The sequence below is a fragment of the Oncorhynchus kisutch genome, unplaced genomic scaffold (assembly GCF_002021735.2).
Source record: "Oncorhynchus kisutch isolate 150728-3 unplaced genomic scaffold, Okis_V2 scaffold3941, whole genome shotgun sequence".
Taxonomy (NCBI): Eukaryota; Metazoa; Chordata; class Actinopteri; order Salmoniformes; family Salmonidae; genus Oncorhynchus; species Oncorhynchus kisutch.
In genome coordinates, this window is record NW_022265886.1 from 246,147 (window position 1) to 266,576 (window position 20,430).

At 43.8% G+C, this 20,430-nt stretch overlaps 1 protein-coding gene across 1 annotated transcript; it reads left to right on the plus strand.

The window, feature by feature from the left end:
• The first annotated feature begins 11,951 nt into the window (after positions 1–11,951).
• LOC116372139 (uncharacterized) lies at positions 11,952–14,891 on the plus strand. The gene is made up of 2 exons (XM_031821241.1): positions 11,952–12,520; positions 12,785–14,891. Exons 1-2 carry the CDS (start codon positions 12,484–12,486, stop codon positions 14,332–14,334), a joined length of 1,587 nt encoding a protein of 528 aa, XP_031677101.1. The 5' UTR covers positions 11,952–12,483; the 3' UTR covers positions 14,335–14,891.
• Positions 14,892–20,430: the final 5,539 nt, after the last annotated feature.

Genomic DNA, 20,430 nt, shown 5'->3' on the forward strand with positions numbered 1-20,430 from the left:
TTCTGCCAAACGACTTAATGCGCGTCAGGCTCGTTGGGCGCTGTTTTTCGCTCGTTTCGAGTTCGTAATTTCTTATCGTCCGGGCTCTAAGAACACCAAGCCTGATGCTTTATCTCGTCTCTTCAGTTCTTCAGTAGTCTCCACCGACCCGAGGGGATTCTCCCTGAGGGGCGTGTTGTCGGGTTGACTGTCTGGGGAATTGAGAGGCAGGTAAAGCAAGCACTCACTCACACTCCGTCGCCGCGCGATTGTCCTAGGAACCTTCTTTTCATTCCCGTTCCTACTCGTCTGGCCGTTCTTCAGTGGGCTCACTCTGCCAAGTTAGCCGGCCACCCCGGCGTTCGGGGTACGCTTGCTTCCATTCGCCAGCGTTTTTGGTGGCCCACTCGGGAGCGTGACACGCGTCGTTTCGTGGCTGCTTGTTCGGTCTGCGCAGACTAAGTTGCAAATTTGTTTTTGTTAAACCGCTTTTGGGTCCTCACTCAAGTTCACAACAGGACATGTTTATCTATCAGGGTGTGTAGGGTGTAAAAATGATCAAGTCGTGCAATGTTTTGGTATATATCCAATTTGGCTTTTACTCAAGACATTGTACTTATTAAAACATTAGTATTGTGTGGTATAAAAATGAATATGAACTTATTTTCTTTGCATTATTCGAGGTCTGACATCACTGCATCTCTTTTGTTATTTTGACCTGTTGTCATTTTCTGCAAATAAATGCTCTAAATGACAATATATCTATTTGTCATTTGGAAGGAATGCTGTCAGTAGTTTATAGAATAAAACAAAAATGTTCATTTTACCCAAACACATACCTATAAGTATAAAAACCAGAGAAACTGATCATTTTGCAGTGGTCTCTTCATTTTTTGCAGAGCTGTATGTGTTTTCTCCTTCAATACCTCTGTCCTCTCTCTTCCACTTCCTCCTTTTGCTCTGTTCCCCCCACTCCCTCTGTCCTCTCTCTTCCACTTCCTCCCTTTGCTCTGTTCACCCCACTCCCTCTGTCCTCTCTCTTCCACTTCCTCCCTTTGCTCTGTTCACCCCACTCCCTTTGCTCTGTTCACCCTCACTCCCTCTGTCCTCTCTTCCCCTTCCTCCCTTTGCTCTGTTCCACCCACTCCCTCTGTCCTCTCTTCCACTTCCTCCCTTTGCTCTGTTTCCCCCACTCCCTCTGTCCTCTCTCTTCCACTTCCTCCCTTTGCTCTGTTCACCCTCACTCCCTCTGTCCTCTCTTCCCCTTCCTCCCTTTGCTCTGTTCCCCCCACTCCCTCTGTCCTCTCTCTTCCACTTCCTCCCTTTGCTCTGTTCACCCCACTCCCTCTGTCCTCTCTTCCCCTTCCTCCCTTTGCTCTGTTCCCCCCACTCCCTCTGTCCTCTCTTCCACTTCCTCCCTTTGCTCTGTTCCCCCCACTCCCTCTGTCCTCTCTCTTCCACTTCCTCCCTTTGCTCTGTTCCCCTCACTCCCTCTGTCCTCTCTTCCACTTCCTCCCTTTGCTCTGTTCCCCCCACTCCCTCTGTCCTCTCTCTTCCACTTCCTCCCTTTGCTCTGTTCCCCCCACTCCCTCTGTCCTCTCTCTTCCACTTCCTCCCTTTGTTCTGTTCCCCTCACTCCCTCTGTCCTCTCTTCCACTTCCTCCCTTTGCTCTGTTCCCCCCACTCCCTCTGTCCTCTCTTCCACTTCCTCCCTTTGCTCTGTTCCCCTCACTCCCTCTGTCCTCTCTCTTCCACTTCCTCCCTTTGCTCTGTTCCCCCCACTCCTTCTGTCCTCTCTCTTCCACTTCCTCCCTTTGCTTTGTTCCCCCCTTCTCCTTCTGTCCTCTCTCTTCCACTTCCTCCCTTTGCTCTGTTCACCCCACTCCCTCTAGTATTTCATGTCCAACTTTCTCCATCAAAGTTTCACCATCTAATAAACAGAAGCTAGATGGTGCCAATCTTTCCCATTTGTCTGGGATGGAGGTCTGCAGATTACCCATAATGCATATTGCTGAATGTATTTACATAACAGCTGGCAAGGAATACAGACACAGCTTGACTTTAGATCACTGTTGATGTGGAAAAGGTGGGAAAACATCTGACAGACTTTGATTTCGTAGAGAGCTATTGCCTTAACGTCTCCAGATGTAAGCCTTCTTCAGATAGTGTTTGTGTTCTATAGAGGAACATCTCTAATCCAATTGCATGCTCGCTCTCTGTGTAAGAGGAGACGGAGGCAGCATAAGACAGCGATTCAACTCGACTAGTCAAGGATCATATCACCTCCACCCTACCTGACACCCTAGACCCACTCCAATTTGCTTACTGCCCCAATAGGTCCACAGATGACGCAATCACACTGCACACTGCCCTAACCCATCTGGACAAGAGGAATACCTATGTAAGAATGATGTTCATCGACTACAGCTCAGCATTTAACACCATAGTACCCGCCAAACTCGTCACTAAGCTCGAGACCCTGGGTTTCAACCCCGCCCTGTGCAACTGGGTCCTGGACTTTCTGACAGGCCGCCCCCAGGTGGTGAGGGTAGGAAACAACATCTCCACCCCTCTCATCCTCAACACTGGGGCCCCACAAGGGTGCGTTCTCAGCCCTCTCCTGTACTCCCTGTTCACCCATGACTGCGTGGCCATGTACGCCTCCAACTCAATCATCAAGTTTGCAGACGACACAACAGTGGTAGGCTTGATTACCAACAACAACGAGACGGCTTACAGGGAGGAGGTGAGGGCCCTTGGAGTGTGGTGTCAGGAAAATAACATCTCGCTCAAAGTCAACAAAACAAAGGAGATGATCGTGGACTTCAGGAAACAGCAGAGGGAGCAGCCACATCGACGGCACAGTAGTGGAGAAGGTGGAAAGTTTTAAGTTCCTCGGCGTACACATCACAGACAAACTGAAATGATCCACCCACACAGACAGTATGGTGAAGAAGGCGCAACAGCGCCTCTTCAACCTCAAGAGGCTGAAGAAATTTGTCACCAAAAACACTCAAATACTTTTACAGATGTACAATTGAGAGCATCCTGTCGGGCTGTATCACCGCCTGGTACGACAACTGCTCCGCCCACAACCGTAAGGCTCTCCAGAGGGTAGTGAGGTCTGCACAACGCATCACCATGGGCAAAATACCTGCCCTCCAGGACACCTACACAACCTGATGTCACAGGAAGGCCAAAAAGATCATCAAGGACAACAACCACCTGAGCCACTGCCTGTTCACCCCGCTATCATCCAGAAGGCGAGGTCAGTACAGGTGCATCAAAGCTGGGACCGAGAGACTGAAAAACAGCTTCTATCTCAAGTCCATCAGACTGTTAAACAGCCATCACTAACATTGAGTGGCTGCTTTCAACATATTGACTCAAATCTCAAGCCACTTTAATAATTAAAATTGGATGTAATAAATGTATCACTAGTCACTTTAAACAATGTCACTTTATATAATGTTTACATACCCTACATTACTCATCTCATATGTCTATACTGTACTCTATACCATCTACTGCATCTTGCCTATGCCATTCTGCCATCGCTCATCCATATATTTATATGTACATATTCTTATTCATTCTTACACCTATGTGTATAAGGTAGTTGTTGTGAAAATGTTAGATTACTTGTTAGATATTACTGCATGGTCGGAACTGGAAGTACAAGCATTTCGCTACACTCGCATTAACATCTGCTAACCGTGTGTATGTGACCAATAACATTTGATTTGATGTAAAGTCAACCAACCAGAATGCAGGAAAGGGAATGTACAGTATCAAAGTCTCACATTTAAAGGGGATGAAATTGGAGAGAGAGAAAGAGAGAGAATAGAAATATAAAGAGAATGAATTGAAGAGAGCTCTTTGAACCGTCTCATGTGAGGTGTGACAGAGTGAGGTGATTTAAGTTTGTGTCTAGTTTTAATTCTACACAGGAAGGAATTATTATAATCTCAGGTTTGCCAGTGTTCTGTGTTCAGTTAATACAACCTTGACTCCTTCTTATATTCTGAAAAGCCTTTCAAACCAGACATCAAGAAGTTCACTTAAAGCAAACACCCCTTGGCTTATAGATGCACCAAGTCTGGAACCAACAGGACCCTAAACTGCTTTTACCCCCAGGCCATTAGACTGTTCATTTCTTTGTAACCTATCTGCATTTACCCTCATTTGACTCATCACATATGCTGCTGTTACTGTTAATTATCTATCCTGTTGCCTAGTCACTTTATCCCCACCTATATGTACATATCTACCTCAATGACCTCGTACCCCTGCACATCCACTCGGTACTGGTACCACGTGTATATAGTCAAGTTATTGTTACTTATTGTGTATTTATTAGTGTTCTATTATTTCCCTATTTTATTTCTCCCAGCATTGTTGAGAAGGGCCTGTAAGTAAGCATTTCAATGTTAGTCTACACCAGTTGTTTATGAAGCGTGTAACAAATGCTGAAAATGTTAACAAAGCAAAATATACTCAGAAGTTGCTATTTGCAATGTCCTTCATATTGTCACTATTGAATTAAGGATGTTATGATTCAGTGAACAGTATAGGGTATGGCTGAAAAGTATTTGATTGGACAGTTTGTGTGTGTTTTGTGTAACCTGACCAAGCAATCAACAACAACAAGCAAATCTGTAGTCGAGGTACCTGGTTTGGGTGATTGAACAACATATTGCCTGTTTCCAGGACTCTTATCCAGTGGTGCTGCTGTAAAAGGATTGGATTTGTGTTAGGAATACAGTAATATTGGCAATAGAAAAGGTAGGTGGATTGCATGCACCTGGACAATCTTCCAGATTTGGGATTGGGGTTAAAGCTCCCTCTCCTCGTCAGGTGAGAGGTGAAAAACAATATGCTTCGTGTGGATGAAGGAGAGTACACTAAGTGATCTATCTCATTTAAGCTGTTGAATCACAGGTTGTGTTCACATTGCCTCAGTCATTATCAAAGAGAATCACACAATAACGTTTAGGGATAGGTACACGTAAAACACAGAAATCTTCCATTTACCCTGTAAAGACTGAACAAACACAAGGCAACTTTGAAGTTATAGAAATGACCTCAAGCTGGTTCATTGAATCATTTGTGTTTAGTGAGACCAGCAGATCAGGGGCAGTAGGGATGACCAGGGATGTTCTCTGTTTAGTGAGACCAGCAGATCAGGGGCAGTAGGGATGACCAGGGATGTTCTCTGTTTAGTGAGACCAGCAGATCAGGGGCAGTAGGGATGACCAGGGATGTTCTCTGTTTAGTGAGACCACCAGATCAGGGGCATTAGGGATGACCAGGGATGTTCTCTGTTTAGTGAGACCAGCAGATCAGGTTCAGTAGGGATGACCAGGGATGTTCTCTGTTTAGTGAGACCAGCAGATCATGGGCAGTAGGGATGACCAGGGATGTTCTCTGTTTAGTGAGACCAGCAGATCAGGGGCAGTAGGGATGACCAGGGATGTTCTCTGTTTAGTGAGACCAGCAGATCAGGGGCAGTAGGGATGACCAGGGATGTTCTCTGTTTAGTGAGACCAGCAGATCAGGGGCAGTAGGGATGACCAGGGATGTTCTCTGTTTAGTGAGACCAGCAGATCATGGGCAGTAGGGATGACCAGGGATGTTCTCTGTTTAGTGAGACCAGCAGATCAGGGGCAGTAGGGATGACCAGGGATGTTCTCTGTTTAGTGAGACCAGCAGATCAGGGGCAGTAGGGATGACCAGGGATGTTCTCTGTTTAGTGAGACCAGCAGATCAGGGGCAGTAGGGATGACCAGGGATGTTCTCTGTTTAGTGAGACCACCAGATCAGGGGCAGTAGGGATGACCAGGGATGTTCTCTGTTTAGTGAGACCACCAGATCAGGGGCAGTAGGGATGACCACGTGTTCTCTGTTTAGTGAGACCAGCAGATCAGGGGCAGTAGGGATGACCAGGGATGTTCTCTGTTTAGTGAGACCACCAGATCAGGGGCAGTAGGGATGACCACGTGTTCTCTGTTTAGTGAGACCAGCAGATCAGGGGCAGTAGGGATGACCACGTGTTCTCTGTTTAGTGAGACCAGCAGATCATGGGCAGTAGGGATGACCAGGGATGTTCTCTGTTTAGTGAGTCCTCCAGATCAGGGGCAGTAGGGATGACCAGGGATGTTCTCTGTTTAGTGAGTCCTCCAGATCAGGGGCAGTAGGGATGACCACGTGTTCTCTGTTTAGTGAGACCAGCAGATCAGGGGCAGTAGGGATGACCACGTGTTCTCTGTTTAGTGAGACCAGCAGATCATGGGCAGTAGGGATGACCACGTGTTCTCTGTTTAGTGAGACCAGCAGATCAGGGGCAGTAGGGATGACCAGGGATGTTCTCTGTTTAGTGAGTCCTCCAGATCAGGGGCAGTAGGGATGACCAGGGATGTTGTCTGTTTTGTGAGACCAGCAGATCAGGGGCAGTAGGGATGACCAGGGATGTTCTCTGTTTAGTGAGTCCTCCAGATCAGGGGCAGTAGGGATGACCAGGGATGTTCTCTGTTTAGTGAGTCCTCCAGATCAGGGGCAGTAGGGATGACCAGGGATGTTCTCTGTTTAGTGAGTCCTCCAGATCAGGGGCAGTAGGGATGACCAGGGATGTTCTCTGTTTAGTGAGTCCTCCAGATCAGGGGCAGTAGGGATGACCAGGGATGTTCTCTGTTTAGTGAGACCTCCAGATCAGAGGCAGTAGGGATGACCAGGGATGTTCTCTGTTTAGTGAGACCTCCAGATCAGAGGCAGTAGGGATGACCAGGGATGTTCTCTGTTTAGTGAGACCAGCAGATCAGGGGCAGTAGGGATGACCACGTGTTCTCTGTTTAGTGAGACCAGCAGATCATGGGCAGTAGGGATGACCAGGGATGTTCTCTGTTTAGTGAGTCCTCCAGATCAGGGGCAGTAGGGATGACCAGGGATGTTCTCTGTTTAGTGAGTCCTCCAGATCCGGGGCAGTAGGGATGACCAGGGATGTTCTCTGTTTAGTGAGTCCTCCAGATCAGGGGCAGTAGGGATGACCAGGGATGTTCTCTGTTTAGTGAGACCAGCAGATCATGGGCAGTAGGGATGACCACGTGTTCTCTGTTTAGTGAGACCAGCAGATCATGGGCAGTAGGGATGACCACGTGTTCTCTGTTTAGTGAGACCAGCAGATCATGGGCAGTAGGGATGACCACGTGTTCTCTGTTTAGTGAGACCAGCAGATCATGGGCAGTAGGGATGACCACGTGTTCTCTGTTTAGTGAGACCAGCAGATCATGGGCAGTAGGGATGACCACGTGTTCTCTTGATACGTGCGTTAATTGGACCATTTTCCCGTCCTGCTAAGCATTTTGAAATGTAACGAGTACTTTTGGGTGTCAGGGAAAATGTATGGAGTAAAAAGTACATTATTTTCTTTACAAATGTAGTGAAGTAAAGGTTGTCTAAAAAAATCAAAAGTCAAGTACAGATACACAAAAAAACGACTTAAGTAGTACTTTAAAGTATTTTGCTTAAGTACTTTACACCACTGGTTATTCACAGGAAATATTTATCAAATGCTCCTAATTGCATTGTTTCTATAGGATTCAGAAACATACACAATTAAATTACTATAATGTGGCTTTAACTTTTCTAAAAAAATTGCAATAAAAAATATTGGATGTTGGGTGTGGCTGTTTTTATAGATGCATACAACCTTTAGTGTTTAAAGAGACCTCAGTATCCCTGGTAAATCAGTATGACGGCGATGACACACCAACATTTCCACTGTAATCAGTAAAGGGATGAACACAATGACATTTACCACTTAAGACACAGTAGTCCTCCATTGTCCCTGCAAAGACTGACCAAACACACCAGAACTTAGTGAAGTTATAGAAATGACTTTAAGACAGTCCATTGAATCATAATGAAGATCATAACCCAGTTATCTAGTACAACCTGCTCTACCGTCACTAAACTTGTATGTAAAGAATGTCATTTGTCTCCGAGTGCTCGCACGCAACTCTCACAAGACATTCCTTACCTTTGAAAGCAAGATAAAAATAAGAACATCTGAATACCCCTCAAAACAAAGAACGGAGCATTTATACATTACATATTACACAACGGAGAGTCAAATAGAGAGACAAATTGAATCCTCCTGACTGCATTTCTTAATTGTTGCTTCAATGAAGAGTAGCTGCTGCCTTAGTAACAGCTGATGGAAATCCTAAAAAAGACTAAATGCTAAATATTTAAAGGTTACCATAACAGGACTTTAATAAATAATAACTATTTGATGACATTGGAAGTCATTTCAATTTGCTTGTTCAAAACTAAAAGGTAGTGATGAAAAACCAGTATTGAAAATGTAACTCAATGGAAATCTAAAACTGTTTTTACAGGTGGGATTCCATAGGTCATATCTATCTAACGATAGGGGCTGGTATGATGCAGAGGGTGCATGTGGATGTTTGTTTAGATGCACGCAACCTTTAATATTTAGAGACTCACCTGAATATCAGTAGCCAGTGGTGGAAAAAGTACCCAACTGTGATACATGAGTAAAAGTAAAGAAAGTTACTGAAGTAAAAGTTAGTCACCCAGTACGATACTACTTGAGTAAAAGTCTACAAGTATTTAGTTCTAAATATACTTACCGTAAGTATCAAAAGTAAATGTAAATACTAAAATATACTTAAATATACCGACTTCACGCTTCCAGACAAACTAAACACCTTCTTTGCCCGCTTTGTGGATAACACAGTGCCACCGACCTCCCCTCTCCTTCTCCGTGGCTGATGTGAGTAAAACATTTAAACGTGTTTTAACCCTTGCAAGGCTGCTGGCCCAGACGGCATAGCCGCGTCCTCAGAGCATGCGCAGACCAACTGGCTGGTGTGTTTACGGAGGGATGACCAGGGATGTTCTCTGTTTAGTGAGACCAGCAGATCAGGGGCAGTAGGGATGACCACGTGTTCTCTGTTTAGTGAGACCAGCAGATCATGGGCAGTAGGGATGACCAGGGATGTTCTCTGTTTAGTGAGTCCTCCAGATCAGGGGCAGTAGGGATGACCAGGGATGTTCTCTGTTTAGTGAGTCCTCCAGATCAGGGGCAGTAGGGATGACCAGGGATGTTCTCTGTTTAGTGAGTCCTCCAGATCAGGGGCAGTAGGGATGACCAGGGATGTTCTCTGTTTAGTGAGACCAGCAGATCATGGGCAGTAGGGATGACCACGTGTTCTCTGTTTAGTGAGACCAGCAGATCATGGGCAGTAGGGATGACCACGTGTTCTCTGTTTAGTGAGACCAGCAGATCATGGGCAGTAGGGATGACCACGTGTTCTCTGTTTAGTGAGACCAGCAGATCATGGGCAGTAGGGATGACCACGTGTTCTCTGTTTAGTGAGACCAGCAGATCATGGGCAGTAGGGATGACCACGTGTTCTCTTGATACGTGTGTTAATTGGACCATTTTCCCGTCCTGCTAAGCATTTTGAAATGTAACGAGTACTTTTGGGTGTCAGGGAAAATGTATGGAGTAAAAAGTACATTATTTTCTTTACAAATGTAGTGAAGTAAAGGTTGTCTAAAAAAATCAAAAGTCAAGTACAGATACACAAAAAAACGACTTAAGTAGTACTTTAAAGTATTTTGCTTAAGTACTTTACACCACTGGTTATTCACAGGAAATATTTATCAAATGCTCCTAATTGCATTGTTTCTATAGGATTCAGAAACATACACAATTAAATTACTATAATGTGGCTTTAACTTTTCTAAAAAAATTGCAATAAAAAATATTGGATGTTGGGTGTGGCTGTTTTTATAGATGCATACAACCTTTAATGTTTAAAGAGACCTCAGTATCCCTGGTAAATCAGTATGACGGCGATGACACACCAACATTTCCACTGTAATCAGTAAAGGGATGAACACAATGACATTTACCACTTAAGACACAGTAGTCCTCCATTGTCCCTGTAAAGACTGACCAAACACACCAGAACTTAGTGAAGTTATAGAAATGACTTTAAGACAGTCCATTGAATCATAATGAAGATCATAACCCAGTTATCTAGTACAACCTGCTCTACCGTCACTAAACTTGTATGTAAAGAATGTCATTTGTCTCCGAGTGCTCGCACGCAACTCTCACAAGACATTCCTTACCTTTGAAAGCAAGATAAAAATAAGAACATCTGAATACGCCCCGCCCCCTCAAAACAAAGAACGGAGCATTTATACATTACATATTACACAACGGAGAGTCAAATAGAGAGACAAATTGAATCCTCCTGACTGCATTTCTTAATTGTTGCTTCAATGAAGAGTAGCTGCTGCCTTAGTAACAGCTGATGGAAATCCTAAAAAAGACTAAATGCTAAATATTTAAAGGTTACCATAACAGGACTTTAATAAATAATAACTATTTGATGACATTGGAAGTCATTTCAATTTGCTTGTTCAAAACTAAAAGGTAGTGATGAAAAACCAGTATTGAAAATGTAACTCAATGGAAATCTAAAACTGTTTTTACAGGTGGGATTCCATAGGTCATATCTATCTAACGATAGGGGCTGGTATGATGCAGAGGGTGCATGTGGATGTTTGTTTAGATGCACGCAACCTTTAATATTTAGAGACTCACCTGAATATCAGTAGCCAGTGGTGGAAAAAGTACCCAACTGTGATACATGAGTAAAAGTAAAGAAAGTTACTGAAGTAAAAGTTTGTCACCCAGTACGATACTACTTGAGTAAAAGTCTACAAGTATTTAGTTCTAAATATACTTACCGTAAGTATCAAAAGTAAATGTAAATACTAAAATATACTTAAATATACCGACTTCACGCTTCCAGACAAACTAAACACCTTCTTTGCCCGCTTTGTGGATAACACAGTGCCACCGACCTCCCCTCTCCTTCTCCGTGGCTGATGTGAGTAAAACATTTAAACGTGTTTTAACCCTTGCAAGGCTGCTGGCCCAGACGGCATAGCCGCGTCCTCAGAGCATGCGCAGACCAACTGGCTGGTGTGTTTACGGACATATTCAATCGCTCCCTATCCCAGTCTGCTGTTCCCACATGCTTCAAGATGGCTACCATTGTTCCTGTACCCAAGAAGGCAAAGATAACTGAACTAAATGAGTATCGCCCCGTAGCACTCACTTCTGTCATCATGAAGTGCTTTCAGAGGCTAGTCAAGGATCATATCACCTCCACCTTACCTGTCACCCTAGACCCACTTCAATTTGCATACCACCCCAACAGGTCCACACTGCATAACATTCCCACTGTAATCAGTAAAGGGAATCAGAAAATGGCATTTACCACTTAAGACACAGTAATCCTCCACTGTCCCTGTAAAGACTGAACAAACATGAGAACTTTGTGAAGTCATAGAAATGACCTCAAGATAGTTCATTGAATCATAATGAAGACCATAACCCAGTTATCTAGTACATCCTGCTCTACCATCACTAAACTTGTAATGTAATTTGTCCTCGAAGACATTCGTTAACTCCGAAATGAGGACAAAAATAAAATGAAACATTATAAAATTCACATACCCCCATCTCACCTTACAATGGAATGTCAAATAGAGAGACAAATGTAACCCTCCAGATTGCATTTCCTGTAAAAGTTTAAGAGACATACAAGTGAGATGTTGTATAAAATATAATAATGAGACTTTAATTTAAAAAAATATATTTGATGACATTGGCAGTCATTTGTACTTCAACAATAACATACGATTTGTTTGAGCAAATGTACAGGTAGTCATTCAAAACTGGGATTAGAAATAGAAACTAGAATGAAACAAAACTGACTGACTCACGGTCTAGTGGCATTCTATGAGTCTTATTACCGGCATCAATCTAATAATAGCTGTTATGATGCAGAGGTGGGTGTTGTTGTTTCTATGGATGCAGGCAACCTTTATGATTTAAACTCACCTGAGTAGCCCTGGTCATTCACCTGGATCAGCACTACACAGGTCATTCAGCACGACAGAGAAGACACACCTGGAGCTCTACACAGGTCATTCAGCACAACAGAGGACACACCTGGAGCTCTACACAGGTCATTCAGCACGCCAGAGAAGACACACCTGGATCAGCACTACACAGGTCATTTAGCACGACAGAGAAGACACATCTGGATCAGCTCTACACAGGTCATTCAGCACGACAGAGAAGACACACCTGGAGCTCTACACAGGTCATTCAGCACGACAGAGAAGACACACCTGGAGCTCTACACAGGTCATTCAGCACGACAGAGAAGACACACCTGGATCAGCTCTACACAGGTCATTCAGCACGACAGAGAAGACACACCTGGATCAGCTCTACACAGGTCATTCAGCACGACAGAGAAGACACACCTGGATCAGCTCTACACAGGTCATTCAGCACGACAGAGAAGACACACCTGGATCAGCTCTACACAGGTCATTCAGCACGACAGAGAAGACACACCTGGATCAGCTCTACACAGGTCATTCAGCATGACAGAGAAGACACACCTGGATCAGCACTACACAGGTGAGGCTATTATGTGTTGTTTTGTGTATGTATTGATGTGCATATGAGTGTAGAACTGTGTGAATAACTTCGCCCTTATTACATGAAGATGGTTAATGGCAGATAAGCAGAGATTCATCTTTAATCTTTAAAAATATATATTCTGAAGAAGTTATTGTGTGCTTGTGCAAATACTTGCTGAATCTGGATGAATCTGTTGGTTAGGAGGAAAGTCTGATTTCAATTATCTTATTATGAACTCAATCTGATATCTTTATGTTGTAGAATCCAACCTAGAAACAGCAAGAACTATGGAACAATCTACAGGAAGTCTCTCTATCATCACCTGGAACACTTGTGGTGTTAAACCAACAAAACACAGTCCATATAAGTTGATTGATATAATGGAATATGGCAAGAAACAGAAAGCTGACGTAATCTTCCTTCAAGAAACTCACATTGGACCTAACTGCTATAGAAAGCTGGAAGAACATGGATGGGAAGAGATGGAAACACATTGGACCTCTTACTTTACAGTTTACTCTCCGAGTAGCAAAGGAGTGGCCATACTGGTGAATAAAAAACTAAAACCACACTATGTGTACATCTGCCATGATGAAGATTACGCTGGTGGCTACATTGTCCTGTTCTGTCAGATGTATGGTCAACTCTTCACTCTTGTGAATGTGTACAATCATAAAACAGACAAGAAAGTACTGGGGAGGCTGTCACAGTATCTTCAGGAGATGAAGATTGGCACTTTAGTGATTGGAGGGGATTTCAACACAGTCTTGGACCTTGACTTTGACAAGCGTACAGCATCTGAACATAGACGGCACACATCCCTACGACCTCTCCTGCAGAGTTTCATTTCCTCACTGAACCTCCAAGACACATGGGCAAGACTACAACCAACAAAAGAAGCCTTCACTCGTTCTCAGGGCACCAGCCGCTCCCGGATAGATATGTTCTTCATGCAACAGGACAAAGCGACATTTGCTCAGAGCTCTGAGATTGACACCGACCTTGAGTTATCAGATCACAACCCTGTGTCTCTGAAGATCCTTGTTCCTAAAATAGGAAGCACGTTAACAGATGTTCATGAAAAGCTGAGGAAGTTGGGCGATGGTGGACAAAAAGTCAAGAACAAATTAGATAGAAGAGCGGGAAAAATCAGTGGGGCTGAAGTCCTTGTGGCGATAAAATCCCTGACTGACTCAAGGGAAGATGACCTCATGGAAACAGAGACATTAAAGCATGAATACAATGAAATACTCAGGAAGAAGGAAATACCAGAGGGATTCAATATGTCACTAAACCGAAAGTACAAAATATTTGCCACAATACTTGCCAACCGTCTGCAGACGTACCTAGAACCCTCGTTCAGAGGAAGTATTAACATACCACCAAATAGTTCGCCATACATAGTTTACCTGGGCATGCAACCATTGATTAAGTCAACTTTCTTAGAAGAGGCACTGCTGTCCATTGACATAATTCAGTCTCCTCCTAAAGACTTCACAATCCTAAAGCAGGTGCTTCCTGAGGACTTGGGCATCTTGTGGAAGCTACTCCCAATGGTTGAAGGTTCCTCGGGTCACAAAAATCTACAGGATCAATGCCCCCTCACCCCAGCACTACTCCACCTGTGTCTGAAGTACATGGAGCACCGAGTCCAGAAGACAGGCACAGTCCTTAGTGTTAGCCTTCAAAGACGGAGTCTTTTGATACACATGGAACAAGAGAAAAAGCGTTCGGTGGTCACACTGCTCTCTGAAATCAGAAATGTATTAATGTTTACTGAATTTGAAGGTAACATCTTAAGTGGAAGATGAACATTCAAATTAAATGAAAGATTCTTAGAAAAATATTAGAGAAACTGTTATTGTTCTTTAAATGTGGATATTGCCTTCAGCTTCACAATGAGAAAAACAAAATACCATTGAAAATATAAGAAACATATATCAAACTACATCCATGAAGTGTTGAACCAGTGATCTCCATACTGCATGCTATGGGCCCTGAGCACCTGTTCAGCCATCGGTCTCTTCAGTCATCTCCAGACCCACGGCCAGCCTGCCAGACCCACGGCCAGCCTGCCAGACCCACGGCCAGCCTGCCAGACCCACACCTCAACCCGGACTTGTGATACCTGTAGGGAAATCATACTACGAGAGATGGGATCGCAAAGGAAGTAAAGATGGGACTGAAGTGAAGGTCAAACCCAGAACCAATCCTACAGAGTCATTAGGTTAAACAATCAAATAAGAGGAATTAGACTTCATATCCAGGGATATGGGATTTCTGGCCCCATCTTCATCTCCAAGGTAGCATAGCAGTTCAGACGTCTTTTGTCCTCGTCTTGTCGTGTCCTGTATATATATATATATTTACAACTTTTTCACATACATTTTATTTTTATTTTCCATCAACTCATCTTCAAAACACTCTCCTGCAACCCGCCTCACCAATGTATATTTATAAAAAAGTATTATTTACCTCAGATCTGTAATCCTCCAAGAAGCTAGCCAGAAACTCCAGGAGGCTGGCCTGAAACTAGCCAGTAGCTAATCCAGAAGCTAGTTCAGAAGCTAGTTGGCTCCTTTACTGGCAAGTCGTTGGTGTTCAGCTAACCACAGTTTGTGGTCATCGGCTATCCTTTGGCTCGAAAGTCTATCGCCAGTTCTGTACGGCGCAGCGCGGCTCGGAGCGGAGCATACCGGACCAATTTTTCTCTCCATGTCCCTGGATTTCGACTGCTCTCTGGACATTCATGCCCGGATCTCACAGCTAGCTAGCTGCTATCCGTGTGACTATCGGCCTTCGTCGATTCCGGAGCAAACATCAATTGTTCCGGAGCTAGCAAGCTCCGTCAATCACTCCTGAGTTCCATCAATCGCACCTGGGCTGCAGTCGCCTATCCGGACCCATTTTGCTGCCTTCGCGGAGCCCCACCGGGCCTTCACAACTGGACTGCCGACGTTATCTACCCGAAGGAGTTATTCGGCTGGCTCCTCCGTCGCGACGTTACCTGAACGCCCATCTGCGGCCTGCTAACCGTTAGCTGTCTTACCGGCTGCTATCTGAATAGACAATCGGACAATTTTTTTATTTATTTATTTTTATTATTATTTTTTTTATTATTATTATTATGTTTTCTTCTTGGGCCTCTATAACTATATCTATTGTTTTTATTTTTGTTGTTGTTGTGTGATTTGGATTGATCCCCTCTACCACACGGAACCCCACTAATCTACTGACGGAGCGCAGGAGGTGGCTAACAACAGACCTCCATCCTATGCTAGCTTGCTACCGATGCCCTGGCTAGCTGTCTAAATCACCAACCAACCTCTCCACTCACCGGACCCTTTTGATCACTCGACTAAGCATGCCTCTCCTTAATGTCAATATGTCTTGTCCATTTCTGTTCTGGTTAGTGTTTATTGGCTTATTTCACTGTAGAGCCTCTAGTCCTGCTCACTATACCTTATCCAACCTATTAGTTCCACCACCCACACATGCAATGACATCTCCTGGTTTCAACGATGTTTCTAGAGACAATATCTCTCTCTTCATCACTCAATACCTAGGTTTACCTCCACTGTATTCACATCCTACCATACATTTGTCTGTACATTATACCTTGATGCTATTTTATCGCCCCCAGAAACCTCCTTTTACTCTATGTTCCAGACGTTCTAGACGACCAATTCTCATAGCTTTTAGCCGTACCCTTATTCTACTCCTCCTATGTTCCTCTGGCGATGTAGAGGTGAATCCAGGCCCTGCAGTGCCTAGCTCCACTCCTATTCCCCAGGCGCTCTCTTTTGACGACTTCTGTAACCGTAATAGCCTTGGTTTCATGCATGTTAACATTAGAAGCCTCCTCCCTAAGTTTGTTCTATTCACTGCTTTAGCACACTCTGCCAACCCGGATGTTCTAGCTGTGTCTGAATCCTGGCTTAGGAAGACCACCAAAAACTCAGACATTTTAATTCCAAACTACAACATTTTCAGACAAGATAGAACTGCCAAAGGGGGCGGTGTTGCAATCTACTGCAAAGATAGCCTGCAGAGTTCTGTCCTACTATCCAGGTCTGTACCCAAACAATTTCAACTTCTACTTTTAAAAATCCACCTCTCTAAAAACAAGTCTCTCACCGTTGCCGCCTGCTATAGACCACCCTCTGCCCCCAGCTGTGCTCTGGACACCATATGTGAACTGATTGCCCCCCATCTATCTTCAGAGTTCGTGCTGCTAGGCGACCTAAACTGGAACATGCTTAACACCCCAGCCATCCTACAATCTAAACTTGATGCCCTCAATCTCACACAAATAATCAATGAACCTACCAGGTACCTCCCCAAAACCTTAAACACGGGCACCCTCATAGATATCATCCTAACCAACTTCCCCTCTAAATACACCTCTGCTGTCTTCAACCAAGATCTCAGCGATCACTGCCTCATTGCCTGCATCCGTAATGGGTCAGCGGTCAAACGACCTCCACTCATCACTGTAAAACAGTCCCTGAAACACTTCTGCGAGCAGGCCTTTCTAATCGACCTGGCCGGGGTATCCTGGAAGGATATTGATCTCATCCCGTCAGTAGAGGATGCCTGGATATTTTTTTTAAATGCCTTCCTAACCATCTTAAATAAACATGCCCCATTTAAGAAATTTAGAACCAGGAACAGATATAGCCCTTGGTTCTCCCCAGACCTGACTGCCCTTAACCAACACAAAAACATCCTATGGCGTTCTGCATTAGCATCGAACAGCCCCCGTGATATGCAGCTGTTCAGGGAAGCTAGAAATCATTATACACAGGCAGTTAGAAAAGCCAAGGCTAGCTTTTTCAAGCAGAAATTTGCTTCCTGCAACACTAACTCAAAAAAGTTCTGGGACACTGTAAAGTCCATGGAGAATAAGAACACCTCCTCCCAGCTGCCCACTGCACTGAAGATAGGAAACACTGTCACCACTGATAAATCCACCATAATTGAGAATTTCAATAAGCATTTTTCTACGGCTGGCCATGCTTTCCACCTGGCTACTCCTACCCCGGACAACAGCACTGCACCCCCAACAGCAACTCGCCCAAGCCTTCCCCATTTCTCCTTCTCCCAAATCCATTCAGCTGATGTTCTGAAAGAGCTGCAAAATCTGGACCTCTACAAATCAGCCGGGCTAGACAATCTGGACCCTTTCTTTCTAAAATTATCTGCCGAAATTGTTGCCACCCCTATTACTAGCCTGTTCAACCTAACTTTCGTGTCGTCTGAGATTCCCAAAGATTGGAAAGCAGCTGCGGTCATCCCCCTCTTCAAAGGGGGGGACACTCTTGACCCAAACTGCTACAGACCTATATCTATCCTACCGTGCCTTTCTAAGGTCTTTGAAAGCCAAGTCAACAAACAGATTACCGACCATTTCGAATCTCACCATACCTTCTCTGCTATGCAATCCGGTTTCAGAGCTGGTCATGGGTGCACCTCAGCCACGCTCAAGGTCCTAAACGATATCTTAACCGCCATCGATAAGAAACATTACTGTGCAGCCGTATTCATTGATCTGGCCAAGGCTTTCGACTCTGTCAATCACCATATCCTCATCGGCAGACTCGACAGCCTTGGTTTCTCAAATGATTGCCTCGCCTGGTTCACCAACTACTTCTCTGATAGAGTTCAGTGTGTCAAATCGGAGGGTCTGCTGTCCGGACCTCTGGCAGTCTCTATGGGGGTGCCACAGGGTTCAATTCTTGGACCGACTCTCTTCTCTGTATACATCAATGAGGTCGCTCTTGCTGCTGGTGAGTCCCTGATCCACCTCTACGCAGACGACACCATTCTGTATACTTCCGGCCCTTCTTTGGACACTGTGTTAACAACCCTCCAGGCAAGCTTCAATGCCATACAACTCTCCTTCCGTGGCCTCCAATTGCTCTTAAATACAAGTAAAACTAAATGCATGCTCTTCAACCGATCGCTACCTGCACCTACCCGCCTGTCCAACATCACTACTCTGGACGGCTCTGACTTAGAATACGTGGACAACTACAAATACTTAGGTGTCTGGTTAGACTGTAAACTCTCCATCCAGACCCATATCAAACATCTCCAATCCAAAGTTAAATCTAGAATTGGCTTCCTATTTCGCAACAAAGCATCCTTCACTCATGCTGCCAAACATACCCTTGTAAAACTGACCATCCTACCAATCCTCGACTTTGGCGATGTCATTTACAAAATAGCCTCCAATACCCTACTCAACAAATTGGATGCAGTCTATCACAGTGCAATCCGTTTTATCACCAAAGCCCCATATACTACCCACCATTGCGACCTGTACGCTCTCGTTGGCTGGCCCTCGCTTCATACTCGTCGCCAAACCCACTGGCTCCATGTCATCTACAAGACCCTGCTAGGTAAAGTCCCCCCTTATCTCAGCTCGCTGGTCACCATAGCATCTCCCACCTGTAGCACACTCTCCAGCAGGTATATCTCTCTAGTCACCCCCAAAACCAATTCTTTCTTTGGCCGCCTCTCCTTCCAGTTCTCTGCTGCCAATGACTGGAACGAACTACAAAAATCTCTGAAACTGGAAACACTTATCTCCCTCACTAGCTTTAAGCACCAACTGTCAGAGCAGCTCACAGATTACTGCACCTGTACATAGCCCACCTATAATTTAGCCCAAACAACTACCTCTTTCCCAACTGTATTTAATTTTTATTTATTTATTTATTTTGCTCCTTTGCACCCCATTATTTTTTATTTCTACTTTGCACATTCTTCCATTGCAAAACTACCATTCCAGTATTTTACTTGCTATATTGTATTTACTTTGCCATCATGGCCTTTTTTGCCTTTACCTCCCTTCTCACCTCATTTGCTCACATTGTATATAGACTTGTTTATACTGCATTATTGACTGTATGTTTGTTTTTACTCCATGTGTAACTCTGTGTCGTTTTATCTGTCGAACTGCTTTGCTTTATCTTGGCCAGGTCGCAATTGTAAATGAGAACTTGTTCTCAACTTGCCTACCTGGTTAAATAAAGGTTAAATAAAAATAAATAAATAAATAAATACATTACTACCTATATAAATGGAAATGTATTTTCAAACGTATGGGTTATGTAACTGTATCGTCCTTTTTTAAATCATATTGCTCTATTCATCGTGGATTATCTGTCTTGATAGGAATATAAATACCTACTGTACATATTATACTCTATAGATGTTTGAGGTAACCTATGATGTATGAAGGAGAATTACTCCCAGGAGTATGCAATGCCTCAGTCTTATCAGGGTTCTGCCGACTGTACATCAAATATAAATTCAACTCAATATTCTGTTGGGTTTCTCAGGTTACAATGGCTTTGAAACCACAAGGTCATCTGAAGTCCCTGAGGTCTCATTATTAACATACTCCTATGCTTTGAACATAATATATATGTCTTCCACAAATACATGTGTGTATTTGTATGTGTGTGTATTGTTTACATTTGTCATGATTTAGAACTTCCTGTAGTAAAACAAAGAAACACAAATGAAGACAAATAAACCATGAAAATTCACAAATAGCAAACTAAAGAAAATTCAACAGTCTTATTGCAATCATTTTATTTTCTCTCCTTGTAAAAAAGGGCTGAGATTGCAGTTTACTCTTCATAGAAGATATTACATTCTTCACAAAAAAAACTAACAACATATTTTTCAGATGAACTGATCGCAATAAACTCTAAATCTGGGAGCACCAGATTTACACAACATGGTTCCAGACATCAGTGTTCAAACCCCTGGAATAATCATTACATTCCTAAATAACCTGCTTAGACCAGACAAAACGATTTAAACATCATTTAAAGTATATTGTTATCCATATGTGTGAGTAAAGTAATACTACAGACTCCTCTTCATGAGTT

Coding starts and splice junctions, on each gene's coding strand:
- LOC116372139 (XM_031821241.1), top strand. CDS start 12,484: ATGACAGAGAAGACACACCTGGATCAGCACTACACAG. Junction 12,521..12,784: donor CCTGGATCAGCACTACACAG/GTGAGGCTATTA, acceptor TTTATGTTGTAG/AATCCAACCTAGAAACAGCA.